The 23,119-nt window shown below is 36.9% G+C and overlaps 1 protein-coding gene across 2 annotated transcripts; it reads left to right on the forward strand.

Moving 5' to 3' along the window:
- The first annotated feature begins 2,348 nt into the window (after positions 1–2,348).
- On the forward strand, positions 2,349–22,888 carry slc38a9 (solute carrier family 38 member 9). 2 transcript variants are annotated; one of them, XM_065240514.1, is made up of 15 exons: positions 2,349–2,478; positions 3,342–3,522; positions 6,182–6,311; positions 6,646–6,764; positions 7,129–7,192; positions 8,060–8,153; positions 8,497–8,667; positions 8,760–8,819; positions 8,982–9,182; positions 9,719–9,826; positions 11,173–11,279; positions 14,698–14,811; positions 14,900–15,048; positions 21,738–21,827; positions 22,002–22,888. In XM_065240514.1, the coding sequence occupies exons 2-15, from the start codon at positions 3,434–3,436 to the stop codon at positions 22,168–22,170; spliced, it is 1,665 nt and encodes a 554-aa protein (XP_065096586.1). In that variant the 5' UTR covers positions 2,349–2,478; positions 3,342–3,433; the 3' UTR covers positions 22,171–22,888. The 2 variants fall into 2 exon arrangements, with proteins under 2 accessions (XP_065096586.1, XP_065096587.1); XM_065240515.1 differs by having other exon boundaries at positions 2,372–2,478; positions 3,311–3,522.
- The last annotated feature ends 231 nt before the right edge of the window (positions 22,889–23,119 follow it).

The following is a 23,119-nucleotide window of genomic DNA, read 5'->3' on the forward strand; positions in this document are numbered from 1 at the left end:
GGGTGTAAAGCTCATGTTTCTTTTAAATAGAAGTTTAAAACTATTTTTAAAAATGAACCAATTATGTAATCACTGAGACTGTTGTAGTTAAGCTGATTGATTAATTTATTTATGGCCCTGACAGTGTGTGTATGTATTTATTATATGTGAACATAGGTATTGTTTGTGTAATGTTATGTTAGTGTTGACCTGCCTGGGGGACTACGGATGAAAAATAGCCCTTGGCTAAATCCGGTACAATAAATGAAATGAAAATTTTATGTTAAAAATTGTGCATGGTCCCATTATAAATAAATAAATGAAAAAAAAAAACATTCCTGTATTTGCATGCATTCATGGATTTTATATGGTACTGTGTATATATTACACACCATGTGTATGGCTGTATAAAATGCTGTGTAGAAAGTGTCCTAAATTTGATTCTATGATCATTCCTATATATTTCTTAGAAATTATAGGTAAGAAGGATGACATTCTACTTGGGCCAACATTTTCCAGACATGTGTGCTGTCCTGCTATAACAAAATGAGTGTGCTGTTCCCCTAAAATGATTACCATAGTATGAGCACACAGTGAGTGTGGCATTACCTCACATCATGAGCTATTGTCACAATGTGAGGTCACAGCACATTCACTGTGCGCTCAAACTATGTTCACGATGTGAGGTCATGATACATTCACTGTGCACTCATATAATGTTCACAATGTGAGGCTACGCCACACTCACTCTGCGCTCATATCATGGTCACAATGTGAGGTCACGCCACACTCACTGTGCTCATACTATGGTCATGATGTGAGGTTGTGGTACACTCAAAGTGTGCTCTGCATGGTCACTATGTGAAGTCATCATGGCACACTCATTGTGCACACCTTACTGCCCTTGGTCATATAATACCCTGGACTTCATGGGCAAAGCTGCCGTTCCTCAGTCCAAGCATTTTCCAACACAGATGCCGCACCTTTAGGAAAGCCAGATAGACACTACTTAGGGCCAGGGAACACACAACGTGGTCTGGTCCAAGCACATGCTGTCAGAATTATGACGTAACCAAAACTCCAACAGGTTTCATAGTGAAGTGAAAACCTTAGGTTTGACAAAGATATTGAGAAAGGTGTGTTTGGAGTTAAACAGTGTACAGACAGTTTTAGCAGCAACAACATAAATAAACAGCTTTTGTGGACTAAACACAACTTCCGGTAGACATAGAATCAATAACAACAGAGCCCTTTTAGTTTATTACATTCGTTCATATATTTATCATATCTAACTTATCTTATCTTATCGTATCAACTATTACACTGAGCTAATGTTACTATGTAAAATTAATGTATACAATGTTAGCTCCAGGTCCTTGAATTCTTGCCTGGGTATCATACCTCTCCACAAAATTGTGATCCATGCTCGCCATCTCTCCTCATCTTTAGCAAACCAAAACATTTTATTTTCAGCAAGGCACTGTATTTGTTTCAGAGATCAGTTTAAAAAACTAACCAGACCAATTAATAAATACAGACGGAATTTCACTTTGATTCAGGTCGCGAAAACATGCGTTTGTCCAATGAAACCATCTATAAACTAAAGGATATAAAAATAAATGCCTTCCAGCAAAAACAAAACAGAAATTTAAATCACAAATTTAGATCCAGACAAATGTTGTGGTTAAATGATATTACTGACAAAGGTGAGATAGCCTACAGTTAATAGCCAATGCATTCATTAGATTCATTCATTTTTATTATAGATCTTTAGCATCCATGCTGTTTAGGTAAACTGTTAGGGTTTTTGTAACATTGAATCAACAGTTAGCCCTCCACCACCTCTTGTAAACATGCATACATTAAAGAATGTGTGACAGTTTATAAAGTTTGAAATATGTTTCCTTATAAAACCACATTTAATAACTGTATTTTTAGTTTTTGATGGAAGGATTTGTTTTTTGAAGTGGGGCAATGAAGCTAAAAAACAGTCAGGACAGATTGAGGGTGATTAAAAATTGGGCTAATTTTCATTTTGGGGCGAATTATCCCTTTAATTAGGCATTTCAGAGACAGACTTTCAGAAATATACTTTGGTCAAATTATACAAAGTTAAACTAATTACACTGCATTTTCAAGTGAAATGATAAACATGGTTCGTGCTTGTAATATGCAAAGAAAAGGCCTAATAAATAACAGAAAATAACATTTATTCAATTGTTTGATTTGACTTTTTTTTTTGATTTACGTTTGCATGTTAAACCCTTTGGTTTTGTTTTGTAGTCGCTGCGAGCCGACTAAGTGAACGTCAGTCGCGGTGGAATTGTGGGTAGTGTAGTTTCGTAAGCGCTCTCACACAATAAGCATGCATTATATTCAGGTACAATGTGTACTTCAAGTCCCACGCGACCTTGGGAAAGCACGTGCCATTTAAATACTGAATTTCCTTTTCAAAACATTTGTTTGGCTCAGCAGATTGTTGCTGTATGACAGGATTGGGTAAGTTTTTTAATTAAAGCTAAAAACTTAACGCTTTATTACTGTAACGTAGATGATCTGATAATAAACAATCTCAACATGCGCTCATCCTGTGCAGCTTGTTTATATTTGACATTAACCTGCTGACGAGTCTTTAACTTTGTGTTTACAATGACACAGATTTAGCTGATAAAGCGATATTTGTGATGAAAGTGTGTATTGTAATTGTCGTTCCGGTCCTCTTTTTATATAATTCAAATGAGTATTTCGTCTGATGTTACAGCCAAGCAAGTACATATTTATATAGCAAAACAATCATTCAGTTTTTTTCTTATTTATGTTATACAGCAACTGTTTTTATTGGATTCCTTTCGTAGGGTTTTGTATTAAATTGTGAAATGATTTGGCAAGTGAAGGTGTGTCATATATAACCTCTGCTTGTATAAAAAACACCTGATGTAATGTGACTGTCACGTGTGTCCAGAAGCTGACATTATAAGTTTTATATGATCGTTTATGTAGAAGAGGATCCAACTTCATTACAGTTTGAAAATATGAATGTATTTTATATGCAGAAGAAGTTTACGTTTAGGGGAAATGAGTATTTCCTTTTCTCAACACGTATCAATATGTCTTTGTTTCAACAGTAATCATAATCTACTTACATATTCTCCAGTGTATGCTATTTAAGGCTATTTTGTTAAATGATCATGATTTAGTGAGTGTTTCTCATTCTAATAGCAGGCGTCCTGATGGATGTTTGCACATTTCTCACAGGACCGGCATGTCAGGACACATTGTAGAGTCTGTGTGTGAAATGTCGCATTGATTCTCATGATGTTTGTATGTTCAGGGTTTACAGTGTCCGTCTGTCTTATCCACAGTTGAACACCAGCAGAAGTGAAGTGATCATTGAAGATAGTTTGGAGAAGGTCTGAAGTGTCTACGTGTGATGAGAGTTTGACAGGAGCACGTCATGATGGATGAAGACAGTAAACCATTACTGGGTTCGATGCGAGCGGTGGTGGACTATTACACAGATTCACTCGACTCCAGACAGAGAAGGTACAATATGTGTCATGACTAATAATTTACATTAGAGAATCTCTGCTGTCATTAACGCTCATTCTTTAATATAATGATGCAGTAGTTCATGCAAACCAGTTTTGTCGTCATTTACACTGCAAAAAATGACTTTCTTACTTAGTATTTTTGTCTTGTTTTCAGTAGAAATATCTAAAAATTCTTAAATTAAAATGATTTTTCTTGATGAGCAAAATGACCTTAGTAAATAAGTCTAGTTTTAAGACAAATTATATTCAATTTAAGTGAAATTGTCCTTAAAACAAGCAAAATTATCTGCCAATGGGGTGAGAAAAAAAATTGTGAAATAAGATTTCTTTTTTCTTAAAAACTTAATTCAAGTAAAATTTTCTCACACCATTGGCAGATATTTTTGCTTGTTTTAAGCACAAATTCACTTAAATTGTATTTTTTTTTTCTAAAAACTAGTATTATTTTCTTAGGTCATTTTGCTCATCAAGAAAATACATCTTGATTTAAGAAATTTTAGATATTTCTACTGAAAACAAGACAAAAATACTTAGTAAGAAAGTCATTTTTGCAGTGTATTCACTGTTGTTACTTTATTTCCTGAATGGAAGAGAAAATAAAAACATTTTAAAGAATGTTCATGTTTGTCTTTTTCATAAAAGACATTGAGCAGGTGATATGAACTTACAAAAAGAAGCAAAAGTATAATAAATATCTTCATGTTCTATATTACATAGGCTTAGCTAAAGCCAGGGCTAGGCCTTAAGCGCGGGGTACACTGGACGATTATTGTCTGTCCCAGATGAAAGATTGCCATCCTGAAACAATCGTTGCAATTTCTGTGATCGTGGCTCTTAATCGGTGGTCCTACAGTGAGAGAGGTTCAAAAACGTCCGTTTTTTCGGTCTTGCGTCCAAAGATAGCCTACGATAGTTTTCTGACAATGTCAGAAATTCAACATGATCACCGCACAGTGTGTTTGCTGCTACGACCTGTGTACTGGTATTTGTTTACCATGAGCGCATGCTGGTGACATTGTGCTAACGTGTGACGCAGCTGCCGAAGCTTCCGTGTCATCATCGTACAGTCTACGTTCCCAAGTTGAAATGATCAATGTCGCACACTGTGATAAGGTAATGATCTTATTGGAGTGCAAAAATCCTGCAGTGTATTCTGGGTTTTAGTTAAATTAAGATGTTTAAGCATCTTTAATAAACATGCCTTAAAAATTATTATAATTATTTTCAGTAGTGATGCCCAATGTATCGGCCACTGTTTTTTGATGAATTTGAAATATCGGCATATCGGCAAAGGCACGAGAAAGACCGACACCGATTGTTTATTTATTAACCGCATAAAGGCAATGAGTTGCATGTCGGTTGTTCAATTAAAATGATTTAATGTTCTGGTGTGCACAATACTTAAGCACCGACAGAAAAAAAATGAGTTAATGTTGTTTATAAAAGAAATGCTGAATAGCAAAAACCACCTTTGAAGGTTTTCATGCTCTCTTATTATATTTGTTTCAGCTTAATTTGTGCCTCTCTTATTATGTTGGTCAGTTGAATGTTAATTAGATCCAATCCATGTTCGGTAAAAATAATTTGATGCAGAAATAACTAGCTAATAGACCAACTGTATAGTATTGCATATAAATGTTTAATATCGGTATCGGCATCGGTATTGGCCGGAAGTTGTCTGTTTAAATTGGTATCGGTATCGGCCCAAAAATCCTTTTGGTTCATCCCTAATTTTCAGTTAAGACAGCTCAAACATGTTAATTTTAAAGGCCTAGTCCTTGCTTAAGCTAATCCCTTTCCGGGAAACCACCCGTATGGGTCCCAGACCATGCTTAAGTCTAGTCCAAGACTAAAATGGTTGTTTAAGTTGTCTTAACTGAACTCAGCTTGCACTCACATATCTTGAAATATATCAGTGGCATTGTTTTGTCTCAAGATGTACACCAGTAATGTTTTGGTAAGGCATGTTTGTTAAAACTACTTAAATGTCCTAATATAATCTAAACCTAGTCCTAGGCTCATTAATTAACGACTCCAATATGTACTCTTTTAACGACAAGACAAGGCCATTAAGCTGTTGCGGATAAAAGCTAATAAGCGTAGCAGCCACACCAAAAATCTTTCACCCACTTGCTTTTTTTGAAGTTTAAAGCCCTCTAATCCCGGGAATTTGGGTATCACAATTATTTCCGAACTTTCCAAAGGTAAATGCGACATCAGAGGGGATTTATGTGCAAATTTGGAAACTAGTATTTACAATAATTACAAAAAGTACATGAAGGCAGTGACAATGTAATCCACTTTATATAATAGCTGAATGTTGACCTTATTGTAGAAAAATAATTCAGTCTTCTGTTTTATGCTATCAATTACTTGGTTAAAGTGAAGAAGATGCACAGAACGGGTTAGGATCAGAGGAGTGCAATAGCTTACCAGTAGCTCACCGATGGGTCCTCTTGCTGACCTGAAACTCACACTGACCCCGAGCCATTAGATGATGCTTATTGTTATAAACTGTTAATATAGACATGACTGTTATTTCATATAAATTTTTACCACAGTTTACAGCAAACATCAGATTTGGGCTAAGTGTGCTGTAAAAACAAGAGATGTTGTCTCAGCTCAGGATCATATTGGTTTCTGTGTTTCAGGCCGTTTCACGTGGAGCCAAAAAATATAGTAGGTGAAGATGTTCAGGAGAGAGTCTCTGCTGAAGCTTCAGTCCTGAACAGTAGAGTTCACTACTACGGCCGTCTAACAGCTTCTTCAGACAGACTGCTGGTGTGACACTTCATCTTTATATAACTTACAAACACAAATCAAGCTTTATTTCACAGATATTTATGAACAGGCTGTTGTTTTGTCTTCGTAGTTTTATACTCTTCAAGGCCCTTAGGTTTAATTTTCCTCACTTGTTTTGCCTTGTAAAGACTCATTCATAAATCACCAGACTGAAAGAAATGTACAGTAATTCATCTTTCAACCAAATCCCTCTTTCCATCGATGTTTCTAAAGATGTGATCCAGTCTATCTATTCACAGTTATGTCCGCTCTGATGACAACCCTCACACCACAATGCAGTAATGCTTTTGTTTATGAATGTTATCTTCATCAGGTTCCTCCAGATCATGTGATTCCTGCTGCTGAGGACATCTATGTCTACAGTCCATTGGGAACAGCGTACAAAGTACAGGGAGGTGACAGTCCTTCCAAAAACCCCAGCATTGTCACAATGTAGGTGCCCTCTCGAAATGTTTTTATGAAGCTCCGCAACTAACCCTGGCTATTGTTGTTTCTGTCAATCATCTAAACAGCACCAGGCTTGTGTTTAAAAAAATAATAAATAAATATTAAAATCGAGGCTATTAATAGAATGTGCTTTGTGCTTGCCTTTCCATCTTATATGTAAATGGATCTTAAAAGAAGAATAAATTATTTAAATGCAAACTGAAACAGTGAAATCTTTAAGATTGTAGCAGGAACAGTACAAGAAAAGCTATATTAATAGAATTTATAAACCCCAAACAAAGCTAAGAGAATGCAGCAGTCGTCCACTATGCAAAAAAGTGTTTATGTCTAATAAATGTTTGTTTTGCAGTTTTGCCATATGGAACACCATGATGGGAACATCCATATTGAGTATGCCATGGGGGATAAAACAGGTACATTTAATACTTTTTATTTCCTTTTCTTGCTACAGGCTGTTGCGATGTTGGCTGTAGGGCTGTGACCTGTTTTTTCTTTTTGTGTTATTTAGTTTATTTCTATCATTTATTTTCGTAATCATTAGTTATCCATTTAATTTATTATTTGATTATTATTTATTATGATCAATTTCATTATATGATTATTTTATCATTATATTATTGTTTATTCATTTATTTATTCATTTATCATATTTCTATATTTTGTATTTCTTATTTAATTTTCCTTGCTTATGCATTTTCATTGTCGTTCAATCTCATGTTTGTGGAGCTGTTTTGTTAGTATGAATAGAGATAGATAAGGGAATGTTTATGGAAGCCCAAGGTTTATGTGATGTTACTGTTTAGCAGTTTTGGTATGACAACGCATGTTGAATTTATGCTGGGAGATGAAGTTTGAACATTGAGACATACGCAACTGAGATTGATCATTAAACTCTGTTCTTTTTACCATCATTACTGCGTCTCCTGCTTTTGCTCTTCTCTAGCTTTAATCTATCAACCTCTTGACTGTCAGAAGACTGTTAAACGCAAATTTTGGGATTAACAGTTCTGCTGAGTAACTGATATTTTCTGGCGGGGTCTGGCGTCCGGAGCCTAAATATTGTCTGGTGTGGAGACTTGATCTAACACCTGCAATAACTAATCCAGTAGTCGAAAATATTCAATAAAGAAATTGATTGATAACTACGCTAATGGATAATGACATTTCGTTATACGCTATTTTCAATATCAAATATTATCGACTATGCAGCCCTAGTTGTCTGTGTTCTTCAGGCCGTACTGACGTTGTTTGTGTGTAAAGATGTTGTTTGTATTTTTCAGGCTGGCTTCACTCTGGGCATCATCATTATTGTTCTTATGGGTCTGCTGATGCTCTACTGCTGTTACAGAGTATTGAAATCCACAAAGTCAATACGTAAGCCAACGGAAAATCTAATCAATTGCATTTTGTTTTTGTGGAATAGCTGGTTATTTGTAATGGTAACAAATAGTCTTATATTTGATCTGAGTGCAGCAGTAATTTATCCCATTATTTAATGTTGTAATTATAAACTGTAGCAATCTTTGTTAAAATTAAAATTTGTTAAAATAAAAATGTAATTTATTCAAGTTTAAACATTGATTGTAAGTATAGAAAGAGTATATAGGACGTTTACTGCTGGAATGCTGTGCTGTGTATTCAGTATGTCCATCAATGAAACTGAAATATAACAGACATTAGGATTTATTATCTGAAATATAAAGCTTTATCTTTGCAGCTTACGTAGATACATCAGACTGGGAGTTTCCTGATGTATGTAAATATTACTTGGGGGCGTTTGGAAAATGGTCGAGTCTTATATTCTCTTTGGTGTCATTGGTCGGTGCAATGGTGGTCTACTGGGTTCTTATGTCCAATTTCATGTTCAACACGGGGGAATTCATTTACAGTAAGTAAGGTTATATTTGTCTTTATTATTTGATCAGATGTCTTCTAGTTTTTGAATTACTCTATATTATTGACTATGTTTTGCATCTTCAGACTATGTTCACAATGTCAGCACATCAGATAAAGAGTATGGCACCAATGGTTCAGAGAGAGGTGAGCAGGCAAAAGCCCGTGCACACAAAAATATTGTATTGAATCCTGGATTCCTGCATGAATCGGTCATCTATTGGATTGATGCCTTGAATCTGTTCTCTTTAAAAATGCGATTTTATTGTAAATTAATTTGACAGTATGTGTTTCTGTGGTCTCTTGCAGTGGTTTGTCCGTATCCAGATTTGGATCCAGACAGGAACAGAAGTGTTGTCTTGTTCTCTGTGAGTGACAACGGTACAGGACATGCAACGTTTGACCGCTGGTGGAGTAAAACCAACACCGTCCCGTTCTACCTCATCGCTCTTCTCCTCCCACTACTCAACTTTCGTTCTGCCTCCTTTTTCGCCAGGTTCACCTTTCTCGGTAAGAGTGATTGGCTGATATGAGGCTGATATAATACAAATGTAATTACAGTAACAGAGATGTACAGAAAATTCGTCAAACTGAATGAACATTTATTGTGCATTACATGCTTCATGTGGCTTGGCATTAAAACAGACTTAACACATTAAAAGATACACTCCACTCTGATATTACTTTAATCGTGGACAGTTTATTGCAGCAGATATTGCAAACAAAAAGATTTATTGTGTCCCCCCTAATAAATGGTGATATTCTGGATTGGGTGAATTAATTTAAGTTATGAATGAGTGAGAATTACTTAACTGAGTGTTAAAGGGTAAAGGGGCTCAGTACTGAACTTTGTGGGACTCCAGCAGGTAGCCGGTGTGTTTGTGTATGCATTCTTGTGTAATGTTTGTACAGCTATTGTAAAATGAAAAGCAGTCATTAATAGTAAAAATGTTGTATTTTTGTTTTTAGATTGTTTCTTGAGTGCTGGTGTGTTTTTGGTGTGCGGTGTGAACCTGCTGAATCTGAGACTCTTTGCTTTTTTACAGGCACTTTATCTGTATTGTATCTCATCTTTCTCGTCACCCTTAAAGCCATTCGACTCGGCTTTCACCTTGAGTTCCACTGGTTTGTGTCCTCTGAGGTTTTTGTTGCAGGTAAATGACATCTTATTATCTAACTCACATGATGATTCTTAGCGGTTTCATGGCTAACAGAAATAAAGCGGTATAATCTTGTATTTAAAGGCAGGATAGGCAGGAATTATCTAAAAAACTTTTTTACAAATTTGTTTAAACTGTCTTTATATACCAATACATAATTAAAATGTAAGTACTCTGAAAAAGAGAGTATAAACCGCGAGTGTCTCATTTTTCCATTCGGGACGAAACAAATGATTGGCTTGCGCGACTATCACTCTCTCACGCGACCATGGCACCACCCCTGTTGCTATGGTAATCAGCCCACACATGCGCACACCCAATTGATTTGAACGTGCATGAGGCACTCTAGGAAGAGCAAAAGTACGGCAGAGAAAGTGCATTCAGAAATCACAGTACCTGCATATGCAGTCAGCGAAGGCAAACAAAAGGAATAAACGAAGCAATCAAACGAGAGTAAATATCTTGTGGCTTTTCCTCGAGTCGACGATGCGGTAGTGGTATTGTCTCCAGAGTGTAGTCCTCATTAGAGTCAACAATGCTTTTATCACGGAAACTCTTCCATGCAAAACACTGGCTTAATAGTGAGTACTAAAAGCCATACTATTTGTTTATATTCATAATGATAAAGTTAGGTGTATTATTACATGCGATTGTGACATGATGTTACTGCATGCACCGCGCTCCCAGCAGAGCCGGTCAGCGTCGCGGGTTCATGTGTTTTGGGGGCGTGGCTTTAGAAGAAACCCAGAAGGGAGGGGGTGGAGTGAATGGAAAAATGAGCTGTGTTTAAAACAGTGGTGAGAGGTTTACAGACAATGGATTTTTATACTCTCTTTTTCAGAGTACTTACATTTTACTTATGTATTGGTATATAAAGACAGTTTAAACAAATTTGTAAAGAAGTTTTTTTAGATAATTCCTGCCTTTAAACATTGTATAAGCATTTTGCCTGAGTCACAAGCTGGGCCATATCGCATACATATCGCAAGTGATACATCCATAATAATTAAGGCGAAATTGCCCCAATTGTCAGTGAACTACGGCTTGGTTTAGTAAAAGCTGCTCCATCTAACAGCAGGTGTTGGCGATTTACTAGTAATCAAGTAACCCGCTTAACTGACGAGATGTGCATGACGATCATATGATCTTTATCGTGCAGCCCTAGTGTTTAGTGTAAATGCTAATATCGCATACGAATCACTTATGAAAATTATGTAAGCGGGTCATCAAAAAAAATCAGATATAGTCAAATAATCAGAATTGGGCATTAAGATTTGCATTGTAAATCCAGCCTTATTTTATGATATGCAGCTGTTTTGTTTTTCTCTGACTTAATGTAGAGTTTAGGTCAACGGTTCCTCAGCTGAGTGGTGTTTTGACGTTAGCATTTTTCATTCACAACTGCATCATCACGCTTATGAAGAACAACAAACATCAAGAAAACAATGTGAGTAATCTCAGCCTCTCTACAGCAATGTCCAGCACATCACTTCTCCACACTATTCTTGGTACTTTAAGTCTCAAATGAACAGCTGTCATTACAAACAAATACTGCAAAATGTGTACTCTTTACGATGTACATCTAGGAGGCGAGTCAGACTGACAGCCAAATCTTATGTCTACAAAATGTTTTTTAAAGTCATGGGAGTCTTTAAAGTTTGCAAAAACCTCAGTTTTAAATCTTGTTTGGTCATTTTTGATATTTTAAACTATGTAAGGATAGGTGATTTAGACAAGCAAGAGTTACTTAAAGAGCAGTAAAAGACAACATTAGAAACAAATATTAGAAACAACCCATGCAATCCACACATTCAAAGAGATCAAACTATAGATGTCCATGGATTAAGTAATGTGTATGTAAAATGACACAGGGAAAAAGTATTGAACACGCTTACTGAAATGTATTTAAAGTTTACATAACACAAGTTTCTGCATTTCTGGTGTTAATCTGGAGTACCTATAGAGTAGTATTACATCCTTTATACCTCCGAAGAGTCTTTAGTTTAATCAGATTTATAAAAGACAGATCAGCTTTACCGAATCTTTCCGATAACATACGAAGAAATGAAGAAGGAGGAGTTACTACCGCGGGAGGAGCAAGTACGAGTCATACAACACTGTTTAACTTATGATTCACTACATCTTTCTGTCATTTATATAATATGCACTTACGCGCCTATTTCCAAAATGACACAGAAGTCTTACTTACCACATGCAACTCATTACACGGTAATTATTATTTTAGCATTAAACACTCACGCAAAAGTCTGCTGCTACCACGAATAAACACATTATCCGTTGTTTCCATAAGGCTGGCTTTCTTCTCCTTACATCCAAAAACACAGTTCTTCTTTCGTGCCATTGATGAGTTTTGAAATTAAACAAAGCTGAGTGGCGTGATAAGATGTTTGCAAGTTCTAGCGTCTCCCGCTGATTGACGGGTGGGCGGGGTTTTCCGGGGGAAGTGCCCATATAAAGAAGTGATGCGTATAGAAACCCCTGAAATGTCAGCTGGACCTGTAATCGAAAAAATCTTTCCGAAACTTGTACGAACCCTGGCGAAGTGCATTCGTCACAGAAATACTCTTCAACACGCCCAACTGCTTTTTTGACACTTTGCCTACGTTTAGCATGAGGAAACAACTCTATAACTGTGTTAAGTCAGAATGCATGAAATACCATTGAACCACCCCTTTAACACTTTATACAAAAGCATTTGTTGGTAATAAAAGCTTGAAGACGCCTCCTGTATAGAGAAACTAGTTGCATGCATGCTCAGGTGTGATTTTAAAAACGTTGCCAGGGCCAGCATTTTGCATGATTTTTACAAAAGTTTAGTGCCTTTCAGAAAATGCTCTTCTTTAAATATATAAACATACAATATATCAAATGAAAGAACAGACTCTAAAAAAAAAAGTCTCATCATACCTTCATTAGTTCTCTTGTAACCACCTCTCAAATATGGGTAGGTTTCTTCAAAAATTTTGAGCAAAAAGCTGAGATAATTCAATTTTTTTTGAAGGACTTTTGATAGAGATCAGATTCAGCGCGATCCTCAAAAACATACACTGAGTTCTTACTCTTACATGTGAGGCGTAACTTCTGGGTCGCATAAGTTGCGGAAGAGATAATAGCGGTATTGCGGAAAAACGGAAAAACGCGTCATTGGCAGGGAAGTGTTTTCTAATAATTGTCGAGTTAACTAAGCTGTAAGCATCACTTCTTTTTATAGGCACTTTCCCTAGAAAACCATGCCCACACGTCAATCAGTGGGAAAGCAGGAACAGAGGACGCTAACTTACAGGCATCACTTCATGAGAGTGCTTTGTTTTATATCAAGAATCAACAATGGCATGAAAGAAAAATTGTGTTTTTGGATGTAAGGAGATAAAGCCAGTTTTATGGAAACAATGGATATAGATTATTTATCCGGGGTAGCAGCAAAGTTTTGCGTGTGTTTCTGTTTAACGCTGGATTTTATTGAAAAGTCCCAACCGGTCATGAGTTGCATGTGGTAAGTAAGATCGGCGCGTAAATCCGCCTTTCCAATGCACACGACAAACAACGGTCGATAAACTGGAAGTCATTCATTTCAGATGGAGAGTCACAAAGGGTCTGCGTGAGGGGCCGACCATCTGCGGATGCGTAAATTTCGGATCCGTTTTGAGGGTTGGATCCGTAAAAAAATTTGAACTAGTGCGACTACACCGCATGCAATATGCCGACTGGAAGTGATGTATTTCATTGTATTCCAATCATAAACTGTGTGTGAGGTGAAAATGATTAATCCTTTTTGTTTAACTTTATTAGTAACACTTGAATCCTTTAAAAAAACTATTCATTACTGATAAGTAATACATTATTAATTTAATTTGTGTACGTTATTATTTTAATCTTGTCTTCATATGTTCTCTCCAAAAAATATTGGCAATCTTTGTTATATATGCATAGCTGTTTATTGTTTCATTCATTTGCATTCGTTTATTTATTCCACCATGGAAATATATTAGAATGAAGCCTCTTGCTCTGGAATGAGCTTTTCTCCCATATACGATTAAACTGAAACTTCATTACGACTGCCACTGGGGGGGAACTCCGACTGTCGTTTCCGTATGTCGTGTGCAGTGGAAAGGCGGCTTAAGTGCATATTATATAAACAACACGAACATGTAGTAAATCATAAGTTGTTTTGTATACAGTGTTGCATGACTCGCTCCTCCCATAGCTTGTGTGTCCTTCTGAATCTCTATGTACTTTATCAGAAAGAATCGCTAAAGCTGATCGTCTTTTATAAATCTGATAAAACTAAAGACTCTTCAGGGAAATGAGGGATATAATACTACTATAGGTACTCGAGATTAACATCAGATATGCTGAAACCGCGTGTGTTATGGGAGCTTTAAGAAATCTATTAAGTATGAATAATAAACGACGGGCCATTGAATTTTAAGAAAATAATGCACACCCAAGGTGCAATGCACCATTATACAGCGGGTGTGCATTATTTTGAAATAATTCAAAAGACTGGAGTCAATTATTCCTCTTAGACCACGGTTACCACAAACATTGCTCTGGTGCCTATTTTTAAGACATTTGACAAGTTAGGTTATCAGAAATTAATGCATACCCACGGAACATTTCTCGGCCAATCAGAATACAGCATTCAACAGACCCGTGGTATAACTTAAAATAAATGGTGACGGGTTTACCCACTGTATCTTGTATACCTGCACACCCTTGCAGTAACTGAGAACAATCTAGGCATATTTAGACGGTCAAGTAATGTTCACATTTTCCTCAGGCATGTCTAATACTATCTCTGACTGTAGTATGGAACTGTACGTGATTTAATGTTGTGGTTTCAGGTGCGAGATCTGTCATTGGCTTATCTCCTGGTAGGTTTAACATACCTCTACGTTGGTGTGTTGATCTTCGCTGTGTTTCCATCTCCTCCTCTGTCTAAAGATTGCATTGAGCCAGTAAGAGCTTTTACTGTATCCTCATCAGTACATCAGAAAGCGCATGAAACCTTTCATAATACTGACCATTGCTTTTATTCTGTTACAGAATTTTTTGGATAACTTCCCCAGTGGTGACATCATGGTGTTTGTAGCGAGGACCTGCCTTCTGTTCCAGATGACCACGGTTTACCCTCTGCTGGGGTATCTCGTCCGAGTACAGCTGATGGGGCAAATCTTTAGTAATCCTTACCCCGGGTGAGCTCGCTGGATATCTGCATAGTGTAAAGATTGTAGTCAGTAGTTAATTATTCTTAAATATGCTCAAATATTACTTGAAAGTAGGGTGGTTTACAGCTCTGTCTAAGGGTGTTTTCACACATGTAATTGTAATTTACATTGTATAATTTTTCAGTTAGTGCGGTTTGTGTTCACATATGTTGTTTTTACTATACACGAAACGCCACACCGTACATCACGTGACAACAGTCCGTGCTGTCATTGGTCTCTGACAGGTCTTACTCCCATGACCACTCCCCACATTTCCATGACAACCAGCCTGACTGGAAGAGCGAAGTTAGCAAGATATGGAGATAAACGATGCACGTCTTTGCGACATTTTTTAGCTTTAATGCAAAATTGCGCAAATGTTCTATTAAAAGACCTTCTCACAGAGCCATCACTATTTGTGTGTGTGGAGGACAGCTATGCATTTATAAAATCATCAGCTCAAACATCCAGGAGACTGCAACAGACCAAGATTGCCCTGTTTGTTGTTAACCCACAATATAACACCCAGCTCACGTCACGACGAAAGCCCAGTGGCTCAAACATGTGGAGAACTTCCTGTATTTGGTTTGCCCCAAGGTCGAGCAGTGTTCACACCACAGATGGGTCGCACCAGAGTTCGGCGACAGCCGCTCCAAGACCACCTGTTCAGAGCGGTCTTGGAGCGGCCGTTTAGTGCGCACCAGAGTGCGACTGTTGTGTTCACACTGACCCAAACGAACCATACTCCGACTAACACGTCATTTGGGTCGACCTAAACAGTGCATGTTGTAAAAGCACCCTTAATGGTGTGCTATTATGCCCTTGATTATGTTTCTGGGGTGTAATTGAATACGGTTTCATGGTTGATTATACAAAAAAAAACATTATTTTTCATGTTTTACATAATTGTAGTACCGCTTTTCCCAGTCTGTCATGCACACAGCATCTGTGTATTACACAAAATAGCTTTGACAGTGCCTTTGAAGGAATTGTAAAGGGGCTATTGCAGACAGATGCTGCCAGGTGCTGTTGGTGTGTGAACATTCATAGAAAATAATGTTTGATTTTAATGCATGGCACAACGCTGCATTTTTTGCTCGGTGTGCGACCTCCTTAAGGGGAAAGTGATTAGAGGTTGACCAATTTATTGTCTGGGCCGATCATTTGGCCAATTTTTTGCATATTTTAAAATATCTTCTTTGGTCGATTTTGCTGCAAAATTAGGCCAGTTAATAGGCAGGCGCATCTGCGGGCACCTAAGCATTGTTGAAGTGTTGTAGTACTTGAGACTCAGACAAGTCTTCGACTTGGTCTTGAGACCATATTTTAATGGTCTTGGTCTTGTCATGGACTCATTAACATTTTGACTCGGTCTCGACTCGTACTCGAATACATTTGGAATCAGACTTATTCTCTAGTCCACCCGAGTCCCTTTTAAAATATATATTACTGTTTCTTTAAACTGATGTAAGATTGACGTGAACAGTGATTGGTGATTTTTTTGCGGGCATTAGACTGGCATGAGTTCAGACAGTCAGACCTGAGGAGGTTTTGCACTGCCATGACTTTTACCTCATGGCAGTGCAATAAAACGCATCCATCCCGCACACCCGTTTAAGCATTAGATAAGCTGCTGTTACCCAAAATAATAAGATGGCGGTGCTAAAACACAGAATGGCACTACACCATTAGGCCACCATGCCAGAATTAGATTTGTTGTTTTTGCAATGTTATAGTGATCATATATAATTGTTTCTCATTTTTTTTTTATAGAATACATCCAGAAAATACAGGAAATGTGTATATGGTATTAAAAACTGTATAAAAAAAAACTGAAGTGTCAAGTTTTTAGGGTAAACTCCCCTTCCACTTGAGCAATAGCAGGAAACGGCAGGATCTCTTAAACTTAAATAAAGTAAAAAAAAAAGTCTTTTACTTCATTCTGCTCAAAAACATCAAGATGTGTTTAGTGCCAAGAGAGGTCACATTAACCACACAGACGATGCCTAATTTTTGTACATATTTCCTTTATTTTCTGTTTGTATCTAAATAAAATAGATAGAAAAATAAATATGGATGGACATGAAAACTTCTAAAACAAGTCTGGTGGTGGTGGCCTTAGACGTTTGCACAGTACTGTAGCTTATTAGCAATTATCTTTATTCAACTAAATTATTATTTTGTTTTATAAATTCTAAATTTATTTATTTTGTAAATTTGTATGCTGTGGTTTGTGTTACAGTGGACCTTTGTATATTGTTGACCTTTTTAACAAAACATGAATTGAGTGAGATCAGAAATGCCATGCACAGACTATGACCTTAGGTCTTTTCTCAGACCCAACTTTATGTGAACTCGGTCTTGACTCGGACTCAACCTTTTCTGGTCTCGGTCTTGATTCAGACTCAACGCTCTCTGGACTCAGTCTGGACTCGGACTCGACCCTCTCTGGACTCGGTCTTGACTCGTACTCGAATGAGCTGGTCGCGAATACAACACTGCGTTGTTGTAGAACTTGTGACGCCACCTCTTGCTGCAGCTCCCTGAGGTTGTGTGTGTGAGACAAATATTGGGCTGATTTGATGTGATTAATGAGTGATGATCTTTGTTTGCGTGACTAAGCCAGAGCAGAGCCACGCGCAGTCGTGCACCCTTTCTGTCTTTAAACTGTCTTTCTGCTTTCTCCCTCCCGCATATTACTCAAAACAAAACTGACACAATGGCGAAAGGCGGAAGACCAAATCATATCCAGCGAGGAAATGTTTTTCGTGTTGTTACAGTAACACTTTGTTTATAGTTTTGTCTGCTCACCCTGGATTAGCACACAACGCGTCCGATTCGCGAACTGACTGCTTTGAACGGATTCGTTTGAATAAACAGTTTAAACAACAGATCTGTCCCAACACTGAACACGCAAGACGTCACTGTCAGCACAATCAGTCACTCAAAGCATCTCAGAAATGAGAATGTAAATGTGTTTAGAAAGATTTGCCCCAAATAACAGTCTAAACTAAAAAAACATAGTAAACGTCTATGTTAACTTTATGATGATTAAAGCAATAAAATCCATGGTAAAAAACGTATCAAAGAGCAAGAAATGATGACAGCAGAGTGTCAGGTACTATCTGTGTCTGATAAATGTATGGTGCGTCGGAGGTTTTAAAACTCTTCAGTACCAGTCATCATTTTTTTAATACTTTGGCTTAAATAGTGACATTTTTACATTTAAATTATTTGCTAATAATGATGGCATTTTGATTATTATGTACACATAGAAAATCGGCCAAACATATCGGCCAAGAAAATCAGCATCATACATTGGCCATCAGCTGCCCCGATTTCTAAATATCGGCCAGAGAAAAAAAACATATAGGTTGACCTCTAAAAGTGATGATCGCTACAGAATGAAACAAACTTTTAGTTATCGCAGCATAGAGCAGATGAAGTTGAGTCTTTATCAACAGAACTACAACAGGGAACAGAGACTTGTAAAAGTGAAACAATGCAACTAAATACTAGGTTTCATCTGTACTAGGAAGAACGAACAAAGTGCGTTAGCAACACACTGCTGAAGAAAATGCTCTTCGTTATCTTCTCCACAGTTGCTTACAGGGTTCCCACGGGTCCTTGAAATCCTTGAAAGTTTGTGAGACTGGCGCGCACGCAATACACACAATAATATGCTTTTATTATGGAGTTATACTCCATATAACTCAATGTACAAGCCAGAAATTAAGCTCTGTTTTTGCATAGGCCTACTAAAGGGTTAATAGTGCCACATGGTGGCCCAATCCCATTTCTCTGTCTTACCCCTTCCCCTACCACTTCGTCTTACCCCTAGCCCTTGTCCCTCGAAACCAAGTGTTAAGCGCTAGGGGTGAAAACATACCCCTATGAAATGAGACACCACTTGGTTACGGTTATGTCATCATACATCGTCGTTAGCTGGCTGCAACGTCACCAGACGCGACAAGTGTGTAAAGCACGTACCGATGTCTCCAAAGCAAGTAGTGTTATGCACTGATATCAAACGAAATTCGCTGCTAATGGAATTTAATTAAAACTGTAGACAAGCATGGAGTCCATTCATGGCTAGTTAGAGAAATACGGGAATGTTGTGCAAATCAGCAACATAACGTTAGCGTAGCAAACTAGCGAAATTTAAAAACATTTAAATTAAGAACATAATTCAAATATATATGTACAGGACTGTGTAGAGCACAAAATAAGACGTTAGTAATTTTTAAATCAATTATGAAGCCGAAAAATACTTACATTAATGAGACTCTCTGGACGATCTGGCCGCCATTGTTGCCGGTTGCACAGTGTATTCTGGGTACCCCTTGGTTTCAAGTAAGCTCACGAAAATTCTTGGTTTTAAGGGGTATCTACCACTTACCCTTAGCCCTACCCCTTGATCAAAACGAGAATTGGGATAGCCCTTACTCTCACGTGAACGTGCAAAACTAAGGGGTAGGGGTAAGGGGAAGGGGTAAGACAGAGAAGTGGGATTGGCCCGGTGATCAACAGTAAAAATGACAAATTTGACCTCTTAGCAAAAGGAAAAAACACCAACATTCAAAAATGCATGACAAAACGGTGTCTGCAATCAATCAGCTCTGCAATCAAAAAATGTGGTTATAATGGAAGTTAATGGGGCAAAAACAACCACTAACAATAAATGAGGGAGAAAAAAAAGAAAAATTTATGCTACACAAAAACAAAAAATGCTTCAAAGCCAATGTTTTTACCAATCTTTGACATGCCCAAGTTACAATCACTTTTTATATTGAAAATCAGTCATTTTGTGTGTTTTTTCCACAAATCAGTGACACCACTTATAAACTTGGCAATTAAAGAGTTAAAATCATGGAATTTTTGTGAAGATTTGGTAGTTTCGATCAGTACTGAGGTTGATTAACAGATTTATGAAAAAAAAGTTGGAAAAAATATTCATCTGATACATTTTTATAGCCATTCATTTATATCCAAATCATTCAATTTGCTAAAACAGACAGAAAGTTGTGGCCAAATTAAAGGGATAGTTCACCCAAAAATGAAAATTATGTCATCATTTACTCACTCTCATGTTGTTACAAACCCACATAAATTTCATTGTTCTGATGAACACAAAGGAAAATATTTTGAGAAATGTTCATAATCAAACCGTTCCTGGACCCCATTCACCTCCATAGTAGGAAAAACTAATACTATGGATGTAAATGGGGTCCACGAATGGTTTGATTACGAACATTTCTCAAAATATCTTCCTTTGTGTTTATCAGAACAAAGAAATTTATACGGGTTTGTAACAACATGAGGGTAAGTAAATGATGACAGAATTTTCATTTTTGGGTGAACTATCCCTTTATGAGTAAAAAAAAACCTTGCAGTGGATGAAAACTTCCCTAACAACACATAAGGGTTCAAATAAACATACATAGATACAGGGCATTGAAAGTGCTTGAATCTATTTTATGCAAGAAGTTTTCTGGAAAAAAATCCATATTATTCCCTGTGTAGTGTAGAATAATATCATAAAAATTCTAGACTTTTTAAGCACACATGCTAAACTGTTCGCTTTAAATTCTTATATCTTCTTTATGCGAATGTTGATTCATACCAAAATGCTTTTTTGCATAGTTGTGTTTGACACATGAAAACGTCTCGGGTTATGTATGTAACTGTTGTTCTCTGTGAAGGGAACGAGACACTGCTTTTCTCTTGTCATACTTCCTGTGTCCTTGTAACACCGTATTTAGCAATATTTCAGATAGAGATATACTTCCTGGCTTCTGCGTCACCCTGTCTTTGTCGTTAAGCCTCACCATTGGTTGAATTTGATATACATATTCAGATGCACTTACCCCTTAAGTGTCACCACAGTGACGCAGCGCAAGTTCCCTCGAAAGGGAACTGTAACAATGTATCTTAAAAGGTAACACAATGTTACCTTGCTCTCACTTGAAATGTGTCCCCACATTTAATCCTTGAATTTAAGGGGAATTGGACCTGGAAAGTCCTTGAAACGTCCTTGAATTTTAAGTTAATTAAGGTGTGGGAACCCTGTGCTTAACAAGGCGTCACCTCCTTTTTTGCATATGCATCGCGGTGGGGTTTATTTGTATTCAGGGGTTTATGATGTCACAAAGCCCAAACAGCTGTTTTTAAAAAAAAAATATTTCTGTGAAAGAAAATCTCTTCTTTTGCATTGAACGTGCATTGAGCTTTGTAACTTTGCAGATGTTGTTTATGCTCAAACAGCTAAATTACACACTAACTTAATTAAAAAAAGTGAAATCATAATCAAGTACCCCTTTAATAGCAACAATGGCATTAGGCTTAGACCGTTTTTAGTAAATCACTTCAAACTGTCTGTTTTGCTGAATCACCAAACAACAACTTGTTAAAGTTATGTAAGAAATGCACATGATGATGTCTTGAGGTGGATATTCCTGTAATTGCTCTAAAAAAATTGAATATAAAAGGATATCTTAAGTATTTTGAATTTGAATGCATTATGTGCCAATGAATATATCACGATTAATTGGGTACAGCAAAATTCTCAATTGATAAAATGATTCAGGCAGGTCTGAGTGACTGTTGTTGGTTTTATACAGCTGATTTTATATGGACAAAAAGCATCTTGTTTGAATTAATAGTTTTTCTGTCCACAGTTTCCTCCATGTCTTTTTTCTGAACATCTTTGTCGTCGGAGCAGGAGTCCTCATGGCAAGATTTTACCCCAATATTGGCTCTATTATTAGGTAAATGATGTCATTATTCATGACTATTTCTATACATTTCTGCTTCTCTTTATACATTAGAAACCCCCTGTATTGCATCCAGCAGGTGGCGTATGTGTGTGTGTGATATGATGATGAACTGTACTGTAGTTTGTTTTGCTCTGATGGTAAATCTATGATTGGTTTCTTCTTTAGGTTTTCTGGTGCCATATGCGGTTTGGCTCTTGTGTTTGTTCTGCCATCATTGATTCATATGATCTCATTAAAACGGCGTGATGAGTTACGCTGGCCCTCAGCTCTCTTTCACACCTTCCTCATCCTGCTGGGCGTGGCCAATTTAATTGGACAGTTCTTCATGCAATGAACCTGTGCTTTTTTTGTTTACCTGATGGACAAGAGGACATCAATCCTTCTCAGTCGTGTTGTTTGGAGATTAACCAACTAATCGTGTTTTATTGCAGTTATAGACACCCACATATAATGCCTTGTTTGGTTTATACATTCATTTTAATGTCTTTTATCACTTCTCATTAGCTCTGTGCAATCTTTTACATGTTTTCTACAGGGAGCCGAGTGTTTTATTTCTTCGCTTCTCTGTCATTTAAACTTCTTTAGAATCAAATCACAGTGTATTTACTGCACCTATAGCAAGATTTTATACAGTTTATTCATTGGTTGAATATGGTGACACACACACGGATTGTGTGAAATGAACTGCCAGTTACTTTACTGTTCATTTCTTTAAATGATTCACATCTCAAATGAGGTTTTATGATCACTAGGACCAACACACTTGTGCATGTGCAATATAAACACAACTCAACAGTCTTCCAAACCCACTTTATAGTGTTGTGTTAAATGTGATCAATTAAAGCTGCTTATTGGATGCATAAAGGGAAAAAAAAGATATATATGTATTTCTGTATGTTGTTCACTTATTTGATAATGCACATGAATAAGGGAAACCTAAATTTGTACCCTTTTGTGAGTTTCCAAAGAGTCATTTTTAATTTTGTAATTATTCTTTGTTCAGTTTTTATCTTCTATGCCTTTTAATATATTAAACGAAAGTGAAATTGTGACTTCTGTGTTAAAGTATACAGCACATATATTACATAATCGTTAAATATTTAATATTTGTGGAGTTAACAAGAAGTGCAGCGTAAGGTTTGCATTTCGGGTACATTAAACAGTAGTGGTTCATTGTTCATATCACAACCAAACTTTATTATAAAGTGTCAAGAGTAGCAAAACCACATCATTAGAAAATGTGTGATGTGGTTAAAAAGATGAACGTCTTGTACTTGAACATG

Source organism: Paramisgurnus dabryanus, chromosome 10 (genome assembly GCF_030506205.2).
Source record: "Paramisgurnus dabryanus chromosome 10, PD_genome_1.1, whole genome shotgun sequence".
NCBI lineage: Eukaryota > Metazoa > Chordata > Actinopteri > Cypriniformes > Cobitidae > Paramisgurnus > Paramisgurnus dabryanus.

What these genes read in the sequence shown, in the direction of transcription:
- slc38a9 (XM_065240514.1), top strand. Translation starts at nt 3,434, where the DNA reads ATGATGGATGAAGACAGTAAACCATTACTGGGTTCGATGCGAGCGGTG. An exon ending in AACCCCAGCATTGTCACAAT is followed by an intron (nt 6,765 to 7,128) that starts GTAGGTGCCCTC and finishes TTTGTTTTGCAG; the next exon opens with TTTTGCCATATGGAACACCA. An exon ending in CGCCAGGTTCACCTTTCTCG is followed by an intron (nt 9,183 to 9,718) that starts GTAAGAGTGATT and finishes GCTTTTTTACAG; the next exon opens with GCACTTTATCTGTATTGTAT.